Genomic DNA, 21,128 nt, shown 5'->3' on the forward strand with positions numbered 1-21,128 from the left:
AGGAGGGTTCAGGATGGGGAGCACATGTATACCTGTGGTGGATTCATTTTGATATTTGGCAAAACTAATACAATTATGTAAAGTTTAAAAATAAAATAAAATTAAAAAAAATAAATTCAGCATAAAAAAATAAAAATAAAGATAAAAAAAAAGAAAATATGGATTGCTATATGTATACTAAAGACATTGTTTGATCATTAAAAACTTACCGACATAGAGAATTCCAGGTGTGGATGTCTTCATTGATTAATTCTCCCAAACACCTAAGGAAGAGAAAGTAACAATTATTCAAAAAATCTTCCAAAGAACAGACAAAGAAGAATGACTTTTGAATTTATTATATGAAAAAAACATAACGTTGATACCAAAATCTGATGAGGTCATTAATAGAAAAAAATCACAGACTTATATCTCTCATAAATATAAATACCCCTACCCTTAAACATTCAATCTAATTCAATACATAGAAAGGATAATCTACCACAATAAAGCAGGATTTAATTCAGGTTAGTTTAACATTTGAAATTCACCACATTAACACATCAAAATAAAGAAGGGAAAATTATATGAACATTTCAATATGCAGTCTAACAAATTCATGGTAAAATTTTAACAAATAAAAATTGGAAAGAAACTTCCTTAACCTGATAAAGGATATTTAAGAAGACTAGAGAAAATACAAATACACAGTGCTGAAGCATTAGAAATATTCCCCTTAAGCTCAGAAACAACAAAAGGATATCTGCTAGTAAAACTTCAATGTAATATTTCACTGGAGGTTCTAGCTAGTGCAATAAGGAAAGAAAAATATAAACAAAATGTCAAGAATAGGGGGAAAAATAAATAAAACTGTTAGTATTTACAGGCAGCATGTTTATGTAGAAAATCCACACAATTAGAATTAATAAGATAATTTAGCAAAATAGATATAAGATTAAATGTGAAAATCAATTATATTTAGGTATACAACCAATTAGAAAATATTTTAATAATACAATTTGTCAGTTCAGTTGTTACTCAGATGTGTCTGACTCTTTGAGACCCATGGACTGTAGCACACCAGGCTTCCCTGTCCCTCACAAACTCCCAGAACTTGTTCAAACTCATGTCCATCAAGTCAGTGATGCCATTCAACCATCTCATTCTCTGTTAGTCCCCTTCTCATCCCACCTTCAACCTTTCCCAGCATCAGAGTCTTTTCCAATGAATCAGTTCTTCACATCCGGTGGCCAAAGTATTGGAGCTACAGCTTCAGCATCAGTCTTTCCAATGAATATCAGGACTGATTTCTTTAGGACTAACTGGTTTGATCTCTTTGCAGTCCAAGACTCTCGAGAGTCTTCTCCAAGACCACAGTTCAAAAGCATCAATTCTTTGACATTCAACTTTCTTTATAGTCCAACTCTCACATCCATACATGACTGCTGGAAAAACCATAGGTTTGACTAGACGCAATTTGTCTGCAAAATAATGTCTTTGCTTTTTCATATGCTGTCTAGGTTGGTCATAGCTTTTCTTCCAAGAGCAAGCGTATTTTAATTTCATGGCTGCAGTCACCATTTGCAATAATTTTAGAGTCAAAGAAAAATAAAGTCTGTCATTTTTTCTATTGTTTCCCCATCTATTTGCCATGGAGTGATGGGACTGGATGTAGGATCTTAGTTTTTTGAATGTTGAGTTTTAAGCCAGCTTTTTCACTCTCCTCTTCCACTTTCCTCAAGAGGCTCTTTGGTTCCTCTTTACTTTCTGCCACAAGGGTGGTGTCATCAAAGTATACATAGATGACACCACCCTTGTGGCAGAAAGTAAAGAGGAACCAAATACATAGATGACACCACCCTTGTGGCAGAAAGTAAAGAGGAACCAAAGAGCCTCTTGAGGAAAGATGTACTCTGCATCATGGGCTTCCCTGGTGGCTCGGAGGTTAAAGCGTCTGCCTGCAATGCAGGAGACGTGGGTTCAATCCCTGGGTCAGGAAGATCCCCTGGAGAAGGAAATGGCAACCCACTCCAGTATTCTTGCCTGGAGAATCCCATGGATGGAGGATCCTGGCGGGCTACAGTCCACGGGGTCGTAAAGAGTTGGACATGACTGAGCGACTTCACTTTCACTTTTCACTCTGCATCATGGCATCTGGTCCCATCACTTCATGGCAAGTAGATGAGGAAACAGTGAAAACAGTGACAGACTATTTTTTGGGGGCTCCAAAATCACTGCAGATGGTGACTGTAGCTATGAAATTAAAAGAAGCTTGCTCTTTGAAGAAAACTCATGATCAACCTAAACAGCATATTAAAAAGCAGAGACATTACTTTGCCAACAAAGGCCTGTCTAGTCAAAGCTATGTTTTTCCAGTAGTCATGTATGTATGTGAGAGGTGGACTATAAAGAAGACAGAGCACCAAAGAATTGAACTGCAGTGTTGGAGAAGACTCTTGAGAGTCCCTTGGACTGCAAGGAGATCCAACCAGTCCATCCTAAAGGAAATCAGTCCTGAATATTCATTGGAAGGACTGACGCTGAAGCTGAAACTCCAATACTTTGGCTACCTGATGCAAAGAACTGACTCACTGGAAAAGACTCTGATGCTGGAAAAGGCTGAAGGCAGGAGGAGAAAGGGACGACAGAGGATGAGATTGTTGGATGGCATCACTGACTCAATGGACATGAGTTTGAGTAAACTCCAGGAGTTGGTGATGGACAGGAAGGCCTGGTGTGCTGCAGTCCATGGGGTGCAAAGAGTCGGACACAACTGAGGGACTGAACTGACCTGAACTCTGCATATATATTAAATAAGCAGGGTGACAATATACAGCCTTGACATAGTCCTTTCCCAATTTGGAACCAGACTATTGTTCCATGTCCAGTTCTAGCTGTTGCTTCTTGACCTTCATACAGATTTATCAGGAGGCATGTAAAGTGGTCTGGTATACCCACCTCTTGAAAAATTTTCCACAGTTCGTTGTGATCTATACATTCAAAGGCTTTGGTGTAATTAATAAAGCAGAAGTAGATGTTTTTATGAAACTCTCTTGCTTTTTCTATGATCAAACAGATGTTGACAATTTGATCTCTGGTTCCTATGCCTTATCTAAATTCCACTTGAACATCTGGAAATTTTTGGTTCACGTACTGTTGAAGCCTGAATGGAGAATTTTGAACATTATTTGCTAGCACGTGAAATGAGTGCAATTGTGTGGTAGTTTGAACATTCTTTGGCATTTCCCATTTTTGGGATTGAAATGAAAACTAAACTTTTCCAGTCCTTTGACCACTGCTGATTTTTCCAAATTTGCTGGCATATTGAGTATAGCACCTTAACAACATCATCTCTTAGGATTTGAAATAGCTCAACTGGAATGCCATCACCTCCACTAGTTTTGTTCATAGGGGTGCTTCCTAAAGCACATTTCACTATACATTCCAGGATGTCTGGCTCTAGGTGAGTGTTCACACCATCGTTGTTATCTAGGTCATGAAGATCTTTTTTGTGTAGTTCTTCTGTGTATTCTTGCCACCTCTTCTTAATATCTTCTGCTTCTGTTAAGTCCATGCCATTTTTGTCCCTTATTGTGACCATGTTTGAGTGAAATATTCCCTTGGTAGCTCTAATTTTTTTTGAAGCGATCTCTAGCCTCTCCCAGAAATTCTCTGTTTTCTTCTATTTCTTTGCATTGATCATTGAGGAAGGCTTTCTTATCTCTCCTTACTATTCTTTGGAACTCTGAATTCAAATCGATATCTTTCCTTTTCTCCTTTGCCTTTAGCTTCTCTTCTTTTCACAGCTATTTGTAGGGCCTCCTCAGACAACCATTTTGCCTTTTTGCATTTCTTTTTCTTGGGGATGATCTTGATCACTGCCTCCTGTAAAATGTCACGAATCTCTATCCATAGCTCATCAGGCACTCTGTCTATCAGACCTAATTTCTTAAATCTATTTGTTACTTCCAGTGTATAATCATAAGGGATTTGATTTAGGTCATACCTGCATGTGGTTTTAAGCATTTTGTACTTATGTTAATGACATATAGCATAAGTACAAAATACTCAAAATAAATTTAGAGATATATGTGCAATGCCTCTACACTGAAGGATACAAATCAATGTTAAGATAAATTAAAGAAAACATAAGTAAATAGAGCTATATACTATATTCAGAAGGTTCAATGCTATAAATGTAACAATTCTTCCCAAATCATTCAATGTAATCCCAATAAAATTTGCCCTGACTTTTTGTGATAACTGACTAGATAATTTAAAATTTTATATGGAAATAAGAACCAAGAATATACAAGACAATTTGAAAGATAAATAACCAATGTGAAGGATATGTATTATTAAATATCAATATTATATATTGACATATTTTACCATATATCACTTATTAAAAAGTGACAGCAATTAAGATGATGTATGCAGGTCAAGAAGCAACAATTAGAACCTGATATGGAACATGCACTGATTCAAAATTGGAAAAGGAGTACAATGAGGCTGTGTATTGTCACCCCTCTTATTTGAACTACATGCAGGGTATAATGTGTGAAATGCCTGGCTGGATGAAGCACAAGTTGGAATCAAGATTGCCAGGAGAAATATCAATAACCTCATGTATGCAGATGACACCACCCTTATGGCAGAAAGCAAAAATGAATTAAAGAGTGTCTTGATGAAGGTGAAAGAGGAGAGTTAAAATGCTGGCTTAAAAGTCAACGTTCAAAAAACAAAGATCATGTTATCTGGCCCCATCACTTCATGGCAAATATATGGGGAAACAATGGAAACAGTGAGAGATTTTATTTTCTTGGGCTCCAGAATCACTGTGAAGAGTGACTGTAGCCATGAAATTAAAAGATACTTGCTCTTGGAAGAAAAACTGTGATAAACTTAGACAGCATATTAAAAAGAAGAGACATTACTTTGCAGACAAAGGTCCATATAGTCAAAGCTATGGTTTTTCCAGTGGTCATGTATGGATGTGAGAGTTGGACCATAAAGAGAACTGAGCGCCAAAGAACTGATGCTTTTGAACTCTGGTGTTGGAGAAGACCAGGTTGAGAGTCCCTGGGCTGCAAGGAGATCAAACCAGTCAATCCTAAAGAAAACAAACCCTGATTATTCACGTCCAACTCTTTGTAAACCAATGGACTATACAGCCTATGGAATTCTCCAGGCCAGAATACTGGAGTGGGTCACCTTTCCCTGCTCCAGGGGATTTTCCCAACCCAGGGATTTGAACCCAGGTCTCCCTCATTGCAGGAGGATTCTTTGCCAGCTGAGCCACAAAGGAAGCCCCAAAATACTGAAGTGGGTAGTCTATCACTTCTCAGGGGATCTTCCCAACCCAGGAATTGAGCCAGGGTCTCTTGAATTGCAGGTGAATTCTTTAACTGAGCTATCAGGGAAGCAAGGACTTATGTTGAAGCTGAATCGCCAATACTTTTGGTACTTGATGCAAAGAGCTAACTCATTAGAGAAGACCCTGATTCTGGGAAAAATAGAAGTCAGAAGAAGAAGGGGATGATAGAGGATGAGATGGTGGGATGGCATCACTGACTCAATGGACATGAGTTTGAGCAAGCTCTGGGAGATGGTGAAGGATAGGGAAGCTTGGCATGCTGCAGTCCATGGGATCACAGAGTCATACACCACTGAGCAACTGAGCAATAACAAGAAGTATCAGCCTGAAGACAAGTAGCCTACAATACAGACTAAGGAGTTAAAAAAAGAGAGACCTATATAGATATGGTCATATGAATTGTCTCAAAGTTGTTACACATTGAAGAAAAATTAGACTTTCAATAAACAGTACTAATCAACTGGATATCTTCTAGGGAAAAAAAAAAAAAGTGATTCTTGACCTCATCTCACATTACACACTCAAATCAATCCTAGATGCAAAGTAGACCCAAAAGTAAAAGGTAAAAGAGTAAAGTTTCCAGGAGGTAACAAAGGAGACTATCTTAGTGATCGTGGAGTAAATGTTTCTTAAACATGACACAAAAATATATAACCATAATGGAATAGAACGACAGATTTGGCTTCTGTTATCCAGTTATCATTAACTCTAATACTCTTTCTTTTTACAGTAATGGAAATGTAAAAAAAAAAAAAAAAAAGTATAGAAAAGACATTTGTTCTTTCAATATCTTAAGAGAGATACTATAGTCATGACAATAGTAATAACAATAATAATTAATATGCTTATTATCCTTTCTGTTTAAAATAGTTGCTGTTTAAAATATGCATTCAAAGATACTATATCATTTCATATAATTTTACAATTTTTTACTCATTTAAATTTTTCTGAAGTGAAAATTTTCCTTCAAAATTTTCTGTTCTTTTAATATAAATTTGTTTATTTTAACTGGAGGCTAATCACTTTACATTAAAAAAAAATCTCCATTCTTTTTCAGTTTATGTGTATCTTACTTCAAATCTACCTTTTATAAAGCTGACTTCCTTATTGTCCTATTGTTTTTGCTCCACTTGTTTTCATTCATTACTATTCTTGCAGTTGTATCCCCTGGTAACTGAATGAGTCAATCCTTCAAATTTGAACAAGAAAGTATTATGTGATTTTCATTAATTTATTCATTCAGCTAATTAATATTGAGCATTGTAAAAAGTTGATAAATGACTCCTCAAAGTATTCATATCCAAATCCCTGAAACCTGTGAATGTTGTTTTATATGGAAAAAAGGACTTTGCACATGTGACTAAATTAAAACCTTGTGAACAGGAAATTATTTGATTACCCTAGAAGATACTAGATATAGTCACCAGAGTTCTTATAAAGAGGGAAACAATGGGGTTAGAGAAGAATAAAGCAGTTTGATGATAGGCCTTGTTTCCATTGTGGCCCAAGAACTAGCCTCAACCCCCCTCAACTAGCGTCCAGGAGTCCCTGGAGAACATTGTTTTAGACAATCTCCCACAGATAAGACAGCCTTTGTGGAAGTCCAAATTTCCAGGAGAATGATTATAGGTTATAATGAGAGCAAAAAATATAAATTTGGGTGCTTGGAGAGGGTCAGAGCAATACTTGACTTTATAGACATCATCCCTCCCTTAAGGTAGCACAGTATACTGCTAAAAGAAATCTCCTTGGCCTATAATTTCTCCCATAAGAGACAGTAAGGTTGTGTGAGTGAGCATCCAGCTTCCTTGCAGTGTATGATGCTGTCAAAAAGGATCATTTCTCTGTCACCACATATAGAATACTGAGTCATGAGCAGCATGGATGGAAGCAATAAGAAGCTGAGAGAGCAGCAGATATGACCCTCCTAGGGCATTAAAGGAAAATAAATCCTATAGCCCTGGGATTTCTTTGGAAGGAATGATGCTAAAGCTGAAACTCCAGTACTTTGGCCACCTCATGCGAAGAGTTGACTCATTGAAAAAGACTCTGATGCTGGGAGGGATTGGGGGCAGGAGGAGAAGGGGATGACAGAAGATGAGATGACTGGATGGTATCACTGACTCGATGGATGTGAGTCTGAGTGAACTCCGGGAGTTGGTAATGGACAGGGAGGCCTGGCGTGCTGCGATTCATGGGGTTGCAAAGAGTCGGACACGACTGAGCGACTGATCTGATCTGATCTGATAGTGTTGCAAACTACATCATGAAGCCTACCCACGAGCTGCTGGAGATGACTTGCTCAGGAATATCCACAACTGGCCCTCAGGCATCCCCAGAATATCATGTGCTTTATCCATACATACTCCCACCCTGTGGCTGGTTCCTTGTATATATTTTTAATAATGGTGAGTGTGAGCTTTGAAAGAGAGTTAGTGAGCATGCACAGAAAGCTGGCATGAATCTGTGGGCCAAAAAGAAACCACAAACATGAGCTTTGGTTCTGCCACTAGGAAAGTAAAATGGAGACTTTCAGCAGTGGCCCTGGTACACTGTAAGATCGAAAGATGGTTACAAGCTTAAGAATTCTGCTGCAAAAGGGATCAAGAAACAGCCATAGAGGGTCTGAGGAAACCCCAGAACCCCTAGCAGGTCTGATGGAAGGTATTTATCTCCCAAAGAATAGAGGAGGTTACTGCTTCTTCAAATGTGAAGCCAGTAATGTAAGACTTCAAGAAACGTGAAAAATCAAAGAAACATGATACCACAAAAGTATCATAATTATCTTCCAGCAACCAATCACAAAGACATAGTGATTTATGATTTATCTAATAAAGAATTCAAAACAGCTGTTTTAGAGTTCAATAAGCTACAAGAAAGCACAGAAAGACAATTCACTGAAATTAGGGAAACAATACACTAACAAATTTAACAGTTTAATAAAGTGGTGGAAATCATTAAAAAAAATTCTCAAGCTGAAGAATATAGTGAATTAAATAAAAATGCAATACACAGCAGAGCACAAAGCTGAATAGATCAAACAGAAGAAAAAGCCTAAGAATGGAAAAACAGGACTTTTGAAATTATTCATTCAGAATAGAACAAAGAACACAAATGAAAAAGACTGAAGAAATCCTATGTGATCTACAGGATACCATTAAGAGAAACAATTCATGAATTATTGAAGAAATCTTACAATTCAGGAGAGAATGAGATGGTATATTCAAAGGGCTGAAGGAGAAAAAAGGAATATTACTCAGCTATAAAAAACAACACATTTGAGTCAGTTCTAATGAGGTGGATGAACCTGGAGCCTATTATACAGAGTAAGTGAGAAGAGAAACATCAATACAGTATATTAATGCATATATATGGAATTTAGAAAGACAGTAATAACAACCCTGTGTGCAAAACAGAAAAAGAGACACAGGCATAAAGAACAGACTTGGACTATGTCAGAGAAGGAAGGGGTGGAATGATTTGAGAGAATATTATTGAAACATGTATATTACCATATGTAAAATAGATGACCAGTGCAAGTTTGATGCATGAAGCAGGGCACTCAAAGCAGATGCACTGGGACAACCCAGAGGGATGGGATGCGGAAGGAAGTTCAAGATGGGGGGACACATGTACACCCATGGCTGATTCACGTCATTGTATGGCAAAAACCACACCACAATATTATAAAGTAATTAACTTCCAGTTGAAAAAAAAATAAAAACAAACAAACACCCTGCCAACAAAGAACATTTTATCTAACAAAAGTTTTCCTTCCTAAATAAATGAGAAAAAAAGAACTCAGACCAAAAAAAAAAAAAAATTACAGAGTTCATTACCATTAGATGTTTCTTACAAGAAATGAAAGTTCTTCAATGTGAAATTAAAGGATAATAACTGATAACATGAAAAGACATGAATATATTCAACACACTTGGAAAAGGAGTATATAGTCAAATTCAGAATACTTTAATACTATAATATGATTATATGTTAACTTAATTGAAGTTAAGTATTTATCAGTGAAAAATAAACTATAACATTAAGAGTTTTTTTAAACTGATGGAACTGCAAGGCAAAAACTTTTAGTAGATACACAAAAGATAAAGGAAAAGGGGAATAAAAACAACTTATTATGATATTAATCAATTTAAAAAGGAAGGCAGCAAGAGATGAAGGAAGAAAGAAACAAGAGAACTATAAAACAATAAGAAAGAATAACATGACATTAGTAAGTTTTTATTTATTAGTAATTACTCTAAAAGTAAATGTATTAAATTCTCCAAATAAAATACATAGAGTAGCTGAATGAATGTAAAAACAAGACATAACTATATGATACTCACAAGAGAGTCACTTCAGTTTTAAGATCACATATAGATTCAAAATGAAGTGATGGAAAAATATATTCCATACAAGTGGAAATCAAAAGAGAGCTTTCATCAGAAAAAATAGACATTAGGTCAAAAACCATAATCAGAGAAAAAGAAGGTCCTTTTATGATTATAAAGAGATCAATTCATAAGAAGATATAACAATGATAAATATATATTCAGCAAAGATTAGAATACCTAAATATATTAAGTAGATACTAACAGGTCTTTAGGCAAAAATATGCACTAATACAATAATAGTGTGGGACTTCAATACCAACTTGCAACAATAGATAGATTCTACAGATATAAAAATCAATAAGGAACAATTAAATTTGGAATATATTTTATACCAAAAGGGCCTAACAGTCCATCCAATAACATCAGAATACATATGCCTCTGAAGAGCACACAGAACAGTCTCCACAAAAGATCATATGTCAAAGAACATGTTTTAGAAAGTTTAAGAAGATTGAAATAATATCAGACATCTTTTCCAATCACCATGATATTACAAATATTATACAGTATGATTACAAATCTGTAAATGTGACTCTATATTAATAGAATGAAAACTGAAAATCACATAATAATTTCAATAGGCACAGAAAAAGCATTGACAAAATATAACATTCTTCCATATAGAAAAAATACTCTCAACAAATTGGCTATAGAAGAAATGTACCTTAATGTAATAAAGGCCATCAATGACAAACTCTCATTTTACATTACACTAAATGTTTAAATGTTGAAAGCTTTTCCTCTGTGATCAGGAACAAGTACAACCACTCTTGCCACTCTTAGTCAACATAGTAGAGGAAACCTTAGCCAGAGCAATTAGGCAAGAAAATAAATATACAGCATCCAAATTAGGAATAAGTCAAATTATTTTTGTTTGCAAATATGTGGTCTTGAATATAGAAAGTCTTGAAGATTCTACCAAAAACTATTAGAACTAATCAGCAAGTTCAGTACATTTGCAGGATACAAAACATATAGAAATCAGTTGCACTTTAATACACTAAAACCAAAATATCTGAAAACTAAAGAAAACTATCTGATTTACAAAAGTTTAAAGTAACACAATCCTTATAAATATATTTAGCCAAAGAAGTTAAATAGCTACACACTAAAAGCTATAAGATTTTGATGAAAGAAAATATATAAGATACAAATAAATGGAAAGGCATTTCAAGTTCATGAATCAGAAGAATAATGTTGTTAAAATGTCCAGACTACCAACCAAAAGCCATTTATAGTTTAAATGCAATCCTTATGAAAATGTCAATGGCGTTTTTCACAAAAATTGAAAACACAAATCTAAAATTTGTACAAAACCACAAAAGACTATGAATATCCAAAGCATTCTTGAGAAAGAACAAATGTTGAAGACTCACAGTTCCTGACTGTAAACTACTCTTAAAAACTAGAATGTACTTGCATAAAAAAATTATACAGACTATTATAACAGAATCGACAACCCAGAAATACCAAGATAAAAAAATGGGGAAAAGATAGCTCTTCAATAAATGTTTATTTGAAAACTGGATATCCACATGGAAAAGAATAAAAGTGGACTCCTATATTACACAACTCAAAAAATAAGTTTGAAATGTATTAATGACTTCAACATAGAAGCTGAAACTGTTCAGCTCCTAGAAGAAAACAGGAAAAAAGCTTTTTGATATTCTCTTGTCACTGATTTTTTTTTTTTTTTTGATATGACAGCAAGAAAGTACAGGCTAACAAAAAGAGAAATGAATAAGCTGAAAAGCTTTTTTACAGCAAAAGAAACAATACCAAAAAACAACAACAACAGCCTATGGAATGAGACAACATGTTTTCAAATTGTCTATCTGATAAAGGGTTAATATTCAAAATATATGAGACACTGATACAGCTCATCAGCAGAAATAATCCAAACAACCCTATTTTTTTTTTTAAAGTGAGCAAAGAAACTGGAGATACTTTGCCAGAGTATTTATAAAAATGGCCAACAAGTATATGAAAAGATGCCCAACATAATAATCAGGGTAACTAATATCAAAACTAGAGTGTGATATCATCTCATATATGTTAGAATGGCTCTTATCAAAAATAGTAGAGACAAGTATTGGTGAAACTGTGGATAAAAGGAAATTTGGGCACTTTGGTACAGATGTCAATTGGTATAGCCACTGTGGGCAACAAGAGGGAGGTTCTTCAAAAATTAAAAACAAAACTACCATATTTTTATAGCAACTCTACTACTGGACATATATCTAAAGGAAAAGAAATCACACTTGAAGAGATATGAGACTTATCTATCATCTATCAATCATTTATCTAATTTAGCCATGATAAAGAAGGGAGTTCTGGCATTTATGACAACATGGAAGGACCTTGAGGGCATTATGATAAGTGAAGTAAGTTAGTGAAAGACATATACAGTACAATCTCACTTATAAATGGATTCTAAAGAAGCCATACTTAAAGAACAAACTGAGAGGTGGGGGGAAATTCAGAGGTATCATTCAAAGTGTACAAACGTTCAGTTAAAATATGGATAATTTCTGGTATTTATTGTGTTGACTATAGTTAACAACACTATATTATATACTTGAAATTTGGTATGAGAGTAGACCATAAATGTTCTCACCACAAAAAGAAATAGTATTTTTGTGATGTAATGGAAGTGTTAAGTAATCCTACTGTGGTAATTATTTTGCAATATGCATGCATAAAAAATCATCACATTGTACACCTTAAACTTAAACAATATTACATGTTAACTGTATCAGCAAAATTCTGTAATAAAAGGAAAGACAATGAGAATAGAGAAGAACAGAATAGGAGCTATACTTTTGGTGGAGAAAATCCAGCACCCAGTGTTGTGAGTTGATTTGTGTCCCTTATAAAGATAAACACAAGTCTTACCAGTTGGTATTTGTGAATTTGACCTTATTTGGGAATAGTGTCTTTTACAGATGTAATCAAGTTAAGATGAGATAATTCTGGATTAAAGTGGGGCCGACTACAATGACTGGTGTCATTATGAAAAGGGGAAACTTGGCACACACACAGGGAGAGTGAATTTTGTGATGTTGGAGGCAGAGATTGAAGTGATGCATCTATAAACCAAAGAATACCAATGATTGCCAGCAACTGCTGTAACCTAGGGTAGAGGCATAGGCCTCCCTCAGAGCCTCAAGGAGCCAAATCTGCTGACACCTTAACTTTGGACTTAAAGCTTCCTGAAGTATGAGACAATTAAGCCACTCAATTTATGGTAATTTGTTTTGACTGCCTTAAGAAATTGTCACACTTCAAATTATACTCAGGCATGAGCAGGAAAAGGGCATTTGCTATAATAAAAGAGAAGGCAGAAAATAGGGTTGTAATATGCCTGTAGATTAGTATATATTCAGTAGTGATGATGATGAAATTTTCCCCTAGCTGAGAGTAGGATAGAGTGTAGCTATTATAGATTTGAGAAGAGAGGAAAAAGTGAGGAACACTCATCTTCAAGAATAGGAGAGCTATAAATAGATGATAGAAGTTTAATATTATTGCCAGGTACCATTAACAGTACACTTGCAGTTTGTCATCATAAATATGAATTGAAGCCAATCATCATGGTTACATGTCTTTCCTTAGTCATGTTCAGTTGCAAAAGTGCCACCAACCACTGTGGAGTAATAGGAGAATCGGATTTAACTAAAATTAGGGTTTTTGTTAGCAGAAATGTCAAAAGGAGAGTGGGGAGATGGAATTGAGGCTTTATGAAGGGAAACACTTGTGCTGATTCACCATGAGAGTGTAAGAATCTAAGATAGGTAAGAATTTATAATGGGTAAGAATATTAGTAAAGCCATGGAGAAGGGATTGATGAGTTCAATGATTGTAAATCAATGGTAAGTTTTGGAGGGGTGGAAACATTGTTGGAGTGGGGTTATTAAAGTTACCTGAGGCAGTGGTTGAAGAGTGAAATGCTATAAAGTGAGGTTTTGGAGGGCTATGTATGGAAGTGAGCCATTGAAATTAGATGAAAGGCAAGATAGTTGGACATTAAAGATGGTGGAGAAGAAGGATGTGCACTCACCTTTTCCTGTGAGAACTCCAAAATTGAAATTAGCTGCTGAACAACCATTGACAGGAAAAAGTTGGATCCAACCAAAATATGATACCCCACATCCAAGGGCAAAGAAGAAGTCCCAACAAGATGGCAGGAGGGGCAAAATTTCATTTAGAATCAAACCTTATACAGGCCAGAGATGCTTGAAGGGTGCAAACAAAGTCTTGTGTTCACAGGACCTAGGGACCGCACAGGAGACTGAGCCATACCTGCCTTTGAGTGTTTGAGTGTTTCCTGCAGAGGCACAGGTCAGTAAGTGGCCTGCCTCAGGGACAGGATCTCTGACTGCAGAAGGCCTGGGAGGCACGATATGTGGCATCAGACCTTTTGGAGGAGATTGACATTAGCCCCATCATAAAGCCACAGAGCAGAGGACTAACAAACTGGAGAAAAGTAATACCAAAGAAGTTCTTGTAGTGTTACAAAAGTTCTATGGCCCACAACAGATTTCCCAACCTGGGGATCTGGCAAAGGGACTGTGAACCCCCAGGGAATTTGAACGCCAGTGGGATTTGACTACAGAACACCCACAGGACTGGGGAATCAAACTTTTGGATGGCATAAACAAAATCTTGTGCACACCAGGACCCAGGAGAAAGGAGCAGTGACCCCGCAATAGATGGAGCCAGAGTTGCCTGTGAGTGTCCAGGAGTCTCTGGTGAAGGCATGGCTCAACAGTGGCATGCTGCAGGGTAAGGGGCACTGACTTCAACAGTCCTGGGATCCACATGGTGCTGGCATAAGTCTTTTGAAAGAGGTCACCATTACTGCCATTACTCTTACCATAGTTTTGCCTCAGGCCAAAGTACAGGGAGGGGACACAGCACCACATCAGCAGAAAATTGGATTACAATTCTACTAAGCAAGGCCCCACCTATCAGAGCAAAACCCAGTTTGCCCACAGCCAGTACCAAGCAGGGCTTCCCTGGTGGCTCAGACAGTAAAGCATCTGCCTGCAATGCAAGGGACCTGGGTTCAATTTCTGGGTCAGGCAGATCCCCTGGAGAAGGAAATGGCAATCCACTCCAGAACTCTTGTCTGGAAAATCCCATGGATGGAGGAGCCTGATAGGCTACAGTCCATGTGGTTGCAGAGTCAGACACGACTAAGCGACTTCACTTTCACTTTCAGTACCTAGCATCAGGAAGCTTCCACAAGCTTCTTATCCTTATCCATCATAAGGCAAACAGAATGAATAGGACAATTACAGAAAACTAAACAAACTGATCACATACATCACAGCCTTATGTGACACAGTGAAACTATGAGCCATGGCGTGTAGGGATACCCAAGACAGATGAGTCATGATGGAGATTCTGATAAAAATGGTTCACTGAAGAAAGGAATGGCAAGCCACTTCAACATTCTTGCCTTGAGAACCCCATGGACAGTATGGAAAAGCAAAGGGATACGAAACTGAAAGATGAACTCCTCAGATCAGTATGTGCCCAATATGCTACTGGAGAAGAGTGGAGAAATATCTCCAGAAGGAATGAATAAGTTGAGCCAAAGTGGAAACAATGCCGAGTTCTGGATGTGTCTGGTAGTTAAAGTAAAGTCCAATGCTGTAAGAACAATAATGCATAGAAACCTGGAATGTTAAGTCCATGAGTCAAAGTAAATTGGAAGTGGTCAAACAGGAGATGGCAAAAGTGAACATTGACATTTTAGGAATCAGTGAACTAAAGTGGGCTGGGATGCATGAATTTAATTCAGATGACCTTTACATCTACTACTGTGGGCAAGAATCCCTTAGAAGAAATGGAGTAGACCTCATAGTTAATAAGAGAGTAAAAATTGTAATCAGTTCAGTTTAGTTCACTCAGTTGTGTCCGACTCTTTGTGACCCCATGAATTTCAGCACGCTAGGCCTCCCTGTCCAATACCAACTCCTGGTGTTCACTCAAACTCACGTCCATCGAGTCGGTGATGCCATCCAGCCACCTCATCCTTTGTCGTCCCCTTTTCCTCCTGTCCCCAACCCCTCCCAGCATCAGAGTCTTTTCCAATGAGTCAACTCTTCTCATGAGGTGGCCAAAGTACTGGAGTTTCAGCTTTAACATCATTCCTTCCAAAGAACACCCAGGACTGATCTCCTTTAGAATGGACTTGGGTGCAATCTCAAAAACGACAGAATGATCTCTGTTTCTAAGACAAACCATTCAATATCATAGTAATCCAAATCTGTGCCCTGACCACTAATGCCAAAGAAGCTCAAGTTGAATGGTTCTATGAAGACCTACAAGACCTTCTAGAACTAATACCAAAAAAAGAGATGTCGTTTTCATCATAGCTGACTGGAATGCAAAAGTAGGAAGTCAAGAGATACCTGGAGTAATGAGCAAGCTTGGCCTTGGAGTACAAAATGAAGCAGGGCAAAGGCTAACAGAGTTTTGCCAAGAGAACACACTGATCATAGCAAACATCCTCTTCCAATAACACAACAGACGACTCTACACATGAACATCAACAGATGGTCAATACCAAAATCAGACTGATTGTTCTTTGCAGCTTAAGATGGAGAAGTTTTATACAGTCTGAAAGAAAATTGGGAGCTGACTGTGGCTCAGATCATGAACTCCTTAGTGTCAAATTTAGACTTCATTTGAAGAAAGTAGGCAAAAACAATAGGTCATTCAGGTATGACCTAAAACAAGTCCCGTACGATTAAACAATGGAAGTGACATATAGATTCAAGAGATTAGATCTGATAGACAGAGAGCTTGAAAAACTACAGATGAAAGTTTGTGACATTGTACAGGAGGCAGTGATCAAAACCATCACCAAGAAAGAAATGCAAAAAGGCAAAATGGTTGCCTTAGGGTGCCCTTACAAATAGCTGAGAAAAGAAAAGAAGCAAAAGGCAAAGTAGAAAAGGACACATATACATGGGGGGTTGTAAAAAGCCTTTTTAAGTGAACAATGGAAAGAAATAGAGGAAAACAAGAGTGGAAAGACTAGAGATGTCTTCAAGAAAACTAGAGATAATAAGGAAACATTTAATACAAAGATAGGAACAATAAAGGACAGAAACTGTATGGACCTAACAGAAGGAGAAGATATCAAGAAGAGGCAGCAAGAATAGACAGAAGAACTATACAAAAAAAGATCTTCATGACCTAGATGGCCATGATGGTGTGATCACTCACTTAGAGCCAGATATCCTGGAGTCCACAGTCAAGTGGGCCTTAAGAAGCATCACTACGAACAAAGCTAGTGGAGTTGGTGAAATGCCAGCTGATCTATTTGAAATCCTCAAAGACAATGCTGTGAAAGTTCTGCACTCAATATGCCAGCAAATATGGAAAACTCCGCAGTGGCCACAAGACTGGAAAAGGTCAGTTTTTACTCCAGTCCCAAACAAAGGCAATGACAAAGAATGTTCAAGCTACCCCACAATCACTCTTTCACACACTAGCAAAGTAATGCCCAAAATTCACCAAGCTAGGCTCCAACAGTATGTAAGCCAAGAACTTCCAGATGTTTAAGTTGGATTTAGAAAAGGCAGAGGAACCAGAGATCAAATTGCCAACATCTGTTGGATCATAGAAAAAGCAAGAGAGTTCCAGAAAGACATCTATTTCTGATTCATTGACTATGCTAAAGCCTGTGGCTGTGTGAATCACAACAAACTGTGGAAAATTCCTAAGCAGATAGGAATACCAGACCACCTTACCTGCCTCCTGAGAAACCTGTATGCAGGTCAAGAGGCAACAGAACAGGAAATGAAACCATGGACTAGTTCCAAATTGGGAAAGGAGCACGTCAAAACTGTATATTGTCACCCTGTTCATTTAATTTATATGCAAAGTACATCAAGTGAAATGTCAGGTTAAATGAAGCACAAGCTGGAATCAAGATTGCTGGGAGAAATTTCAGTAACCTCAGATATGCAGATGTCGCCACCCTTATGGCAGAAAGTGAAGAGGAACTAAAGGGTCTCCTAATGAAAGTGAAAATGGAGAGTGCAAAAGCTGGCTTAAAACTCAACATTCAAAAAAATGAAGATAATGGCATCCAGTTTCATCACTTCATGACAAATAAATGGAGAAGCAATGGAAACAGTGCCGGACTTTATTTTCTTGGGCTCCAAAATAACTGCAGATGGTGACTGTAGCCATGAAATTAAAAGACACTTGCTCCTTGGAGAAAAAAATCATTGAAACCCTAGACAGCAAATTAAAAAGCAGGGGCATTACTTTGTGGACAAAAATCCATCTAGTCAAAGCTATGGTGTTTCCAGTAGTAATGTACATATGTGAGAGTTGGACCATAAAGAAGGCTGAGCATGGAAGAATTTATGCCTATGAACTGTGGTGTTGTAGAAGACTCTTGAGTCCCTTAGACTGCAAGGACATCAAATCACTTAATTCTAAAGGAAATCAATCCTGAATATTCATTGGAAGGACTGATACTGAAGCCAAAACACTAATACTTTGGCCACCTTATTTGAAGAACTGACTCATTGGAAAAGACCCTGATGCTGGGAAAGACTGAAGGCAGAAGTAGAAGGGGACAACAGAGGTAGAAATCATTGTATGACATCACCAACTCAATGGACATGAGTTTGAGCAAGCTCTGGGATATGTTGAAGGAAAGGGAAGCCTGGTGTGCTGCAGTCCATGGTGTAACAAACAGTTGGTGATGACTGAGAGGCTGAACAACAACAGAAAAATCACAAGGAATTGACAAGAGTACAGTTGATAGTACTGTACAGCATGGTAGTAGGCCGCATAAGAAAATCATGGCAAAATGAAGTGGAGCAACAATGGAATCAGCAAATGGATATAGTAGAGAAAGCTATCAGGTGACATAATCTGATGGCACGAGATTCCAAGCAAGCTCTTTTTAAGGAATAGAGAAGAGAAAAGATTTGGAAATGCCATTGAGGAAACAAATCTACAGTACCTCTGAGTTCTGTTTTATGAAGGGATATGGGAGAAAATACTTCTCACTAGAGAAGGATTTACTTATAACACTGTGTTTAAAAGAGATAATAATGTCCAGTAGTGACATAATCTGAGCCCTTTGTGATGTAAGAGGCAAGAATAGACATAGGCAACATCAAACTAGAAATACATTTTAAAAGCACTAGGGAACTAAATCATTAATTTCTAGATAAAATAATTCTTTCCTTTGTTTTTTTTTCAAACTATGTTGCATTTTCTGATTCTAAAAATAATACATACTTTTTGGAAAAAAAAATCCAAACATTATAGAAATATATCATTTTAAAAGGGAATAGATCTCTATAATTCTTTAGAATTTTAATTTCTGAGACAAAGGTTTTCTAAACTTTATTTTCATTGTTGAAGTTGTGCAGTTTTTCATATTTTTACTGATCTTTGACTTTTTTTCTGCAAATTACCTCTTCCATCTTAACTATAGCTTTCTTACTGATTTTTACATGCTTTTAAAAATAGGTTGTGTCATAAGAATTTTCCATTTTTGTGAGTTAAAATGGCTGAATATTGATAGTTTTATATGGTTCAACTTAATATATATGGATATTAGCTGTAGCTCTAAGTCAATATCACTTACATCATCATAATTTTTTGTATTACTGTCAGTAATACTCTTTTAAAGGAGATTGGCTTTTAAAATAGAGACTAACACTGAATGATGTAGCCACTAAATCCTGAAGAAATACTTTTGTTTAATTCCTATGAATAAAATTTTATCATCCACTTAATGATACCTTGAAAAATCAACTAACTATAATGTCTTAATTGGCAATAATATAAAGTCTTCCTTTTTATCAGAAAAACAGGATGGCCTAATGTTCTTTACATAGAAAATTAAGTATACCAGAGTACCTGGTATAGACATAAGACATAATAAAGTAAGACATAATAAAGTCTTACTATGTTGTATTATGCTTTTCATTTTGAAGTGCCTTCACACACAGTAATTACTTCCCTTCTCCCTAAAATAAGATGTGGTTATAAGTACACGTATACACACATTCAGAGTGATTAAAATATTCAAGGCCATGCAGCTATTTTGTGAAAGAGCCTGAACTAGTTAAATTTCAAAGTAAAACACTTAAGATGTTATGGAAATTTTGTGCCTCTGTTTAAAATACAACTTTCATTCATGGCCAGGTAGCTCAGTTGGGTAGAGCATGATGCTAGTAAAATACAAATTTTAATCTATAAGTAGCTACTATTAGAGGAACATTATATTAAAATATAAATATGAAGCTAAATTGAGCATACTAACCGTTAAAAACACTAAAAATTATTGAAAAGAGGACTTACAATCTTGGAAGAGACATTTCCCCTGCCTATAGGTTGCCAGGACTTTAACACTGTAAGTTCAAACTGGTAACGCTGAGTGATGACATCATAAAGAGACTGTAAACAGCAGGAACTTAAAGGGATAAGACACAGTAATTACATTTTGCAGTGCATAAGTGCTTCTGAAATCTATTCAATAACTTTAGATGTGTTCACACACAATATTTCACAGTTTGAACTGAGAGAATCAGGTTTTCATTGATTGAATCTATTTTTATTATTTTTTTAAATTAGAGTAAAATTGCTTTACAATGCTGTGTTGATTTCTGCCCTACAACAACACAAATCAGCCATAATTATACATATATCACCCCCGTCTTGAACCTCCCAACCTTCTCCCTATCCCTCCTCTCTAGGTCATCACGGAGCTCCAGTCTGGGCTCTATGTGTTACACAGCAACTTCTTACCAGTTATCTATTTTACATATGGTAGTGTATATATGTCAATGTTACTTTCTCCATTCATTCCACTCTCTCCTTGCCTGACTGTATCCACAGATGCAGTCTCTAAATCTATGTCTCCATTCCTTCCCTGCAAATAAATTCATCAATAACATTTTCTGAGATTTCATATATATGTGTTAATATACAATATTTGTTTTTCTCTTTCTGACTTACTTCGCTCTGTATAACAGGCTCTAGGTTCATCCACCTCACTGGAACTGACTCAAATTCATTATTTTTTATGGTTTAATAATACTCCATTGTATATATGTACCACTTCTGCTTTATCCATTCATCTGTAGATGGATATCTAGGTTGTTTTCATGTCCTGGCTACTGTAAATGGTGATGCAATGAATATTGGGGTACTTGTGTCTTTTAGAGTTGTGGCTTTCTCAGGGTATAGTCCCTGTAAGTGGGACTGCTGGGTTATATGGCAGATTTATTCTTTGACCCATCTCATAGAGTAACGGAAATGAAAATAAAACAAACAAATGGAATCTAATTAAACTGAAAGGTTTTTGAAAGGCAAAGGAAATGATA

General features: G+C 36.5%; 1 protein-coding gene across 1 annotated transcript in view; it reads right to left on the reverse strand.

Annotated features, from left to right (window-relative positions):
* The window catches only part of CYLC1 (cylicin 1), a 44,082-nt gene extending 23,943 nt beyond the window's left edge, over positions 1 to 20,139 (reverse strand). Inside the window, exons 1-2 of the mRNA NM_174302.3 lie at positions 20,104 to 20,139; positions 210 to 263 (exon numbers count right to left, since the gene is read on the reverse strand). Of these exons, the coding sequence (NP_776727.1) occupies positions 210 to 263; positions 20,104 to 20,120 (71 nt within the window). The 5' untranslated portion in view covers positions 20,121 to 20,139. The remainder of the gene's footprint in view (positions 1 to 209; positions 264 to 20,103) is intronic.
* Between the last annotated feature and the right edge of the window lie 989 nt (positions 20,140 to 21,128).

This window comes from Bos taurus, chromosome X (genome assembly GCF_002263795.3).
Source record: "Bos taurus isolate L1 Dominette 01449 registration number 42190680 breed Hereford chromosome X, ARS-UCD2.0, whole genome shotgun sequence".
In the NCBI taxonomy this organism is placed as follows: domain Eukaryota; kingdom Metazoa; phylum Chordata; class Mammalia; order Artiodactyla; family Bovidae; genus Bos; species Bos taurus.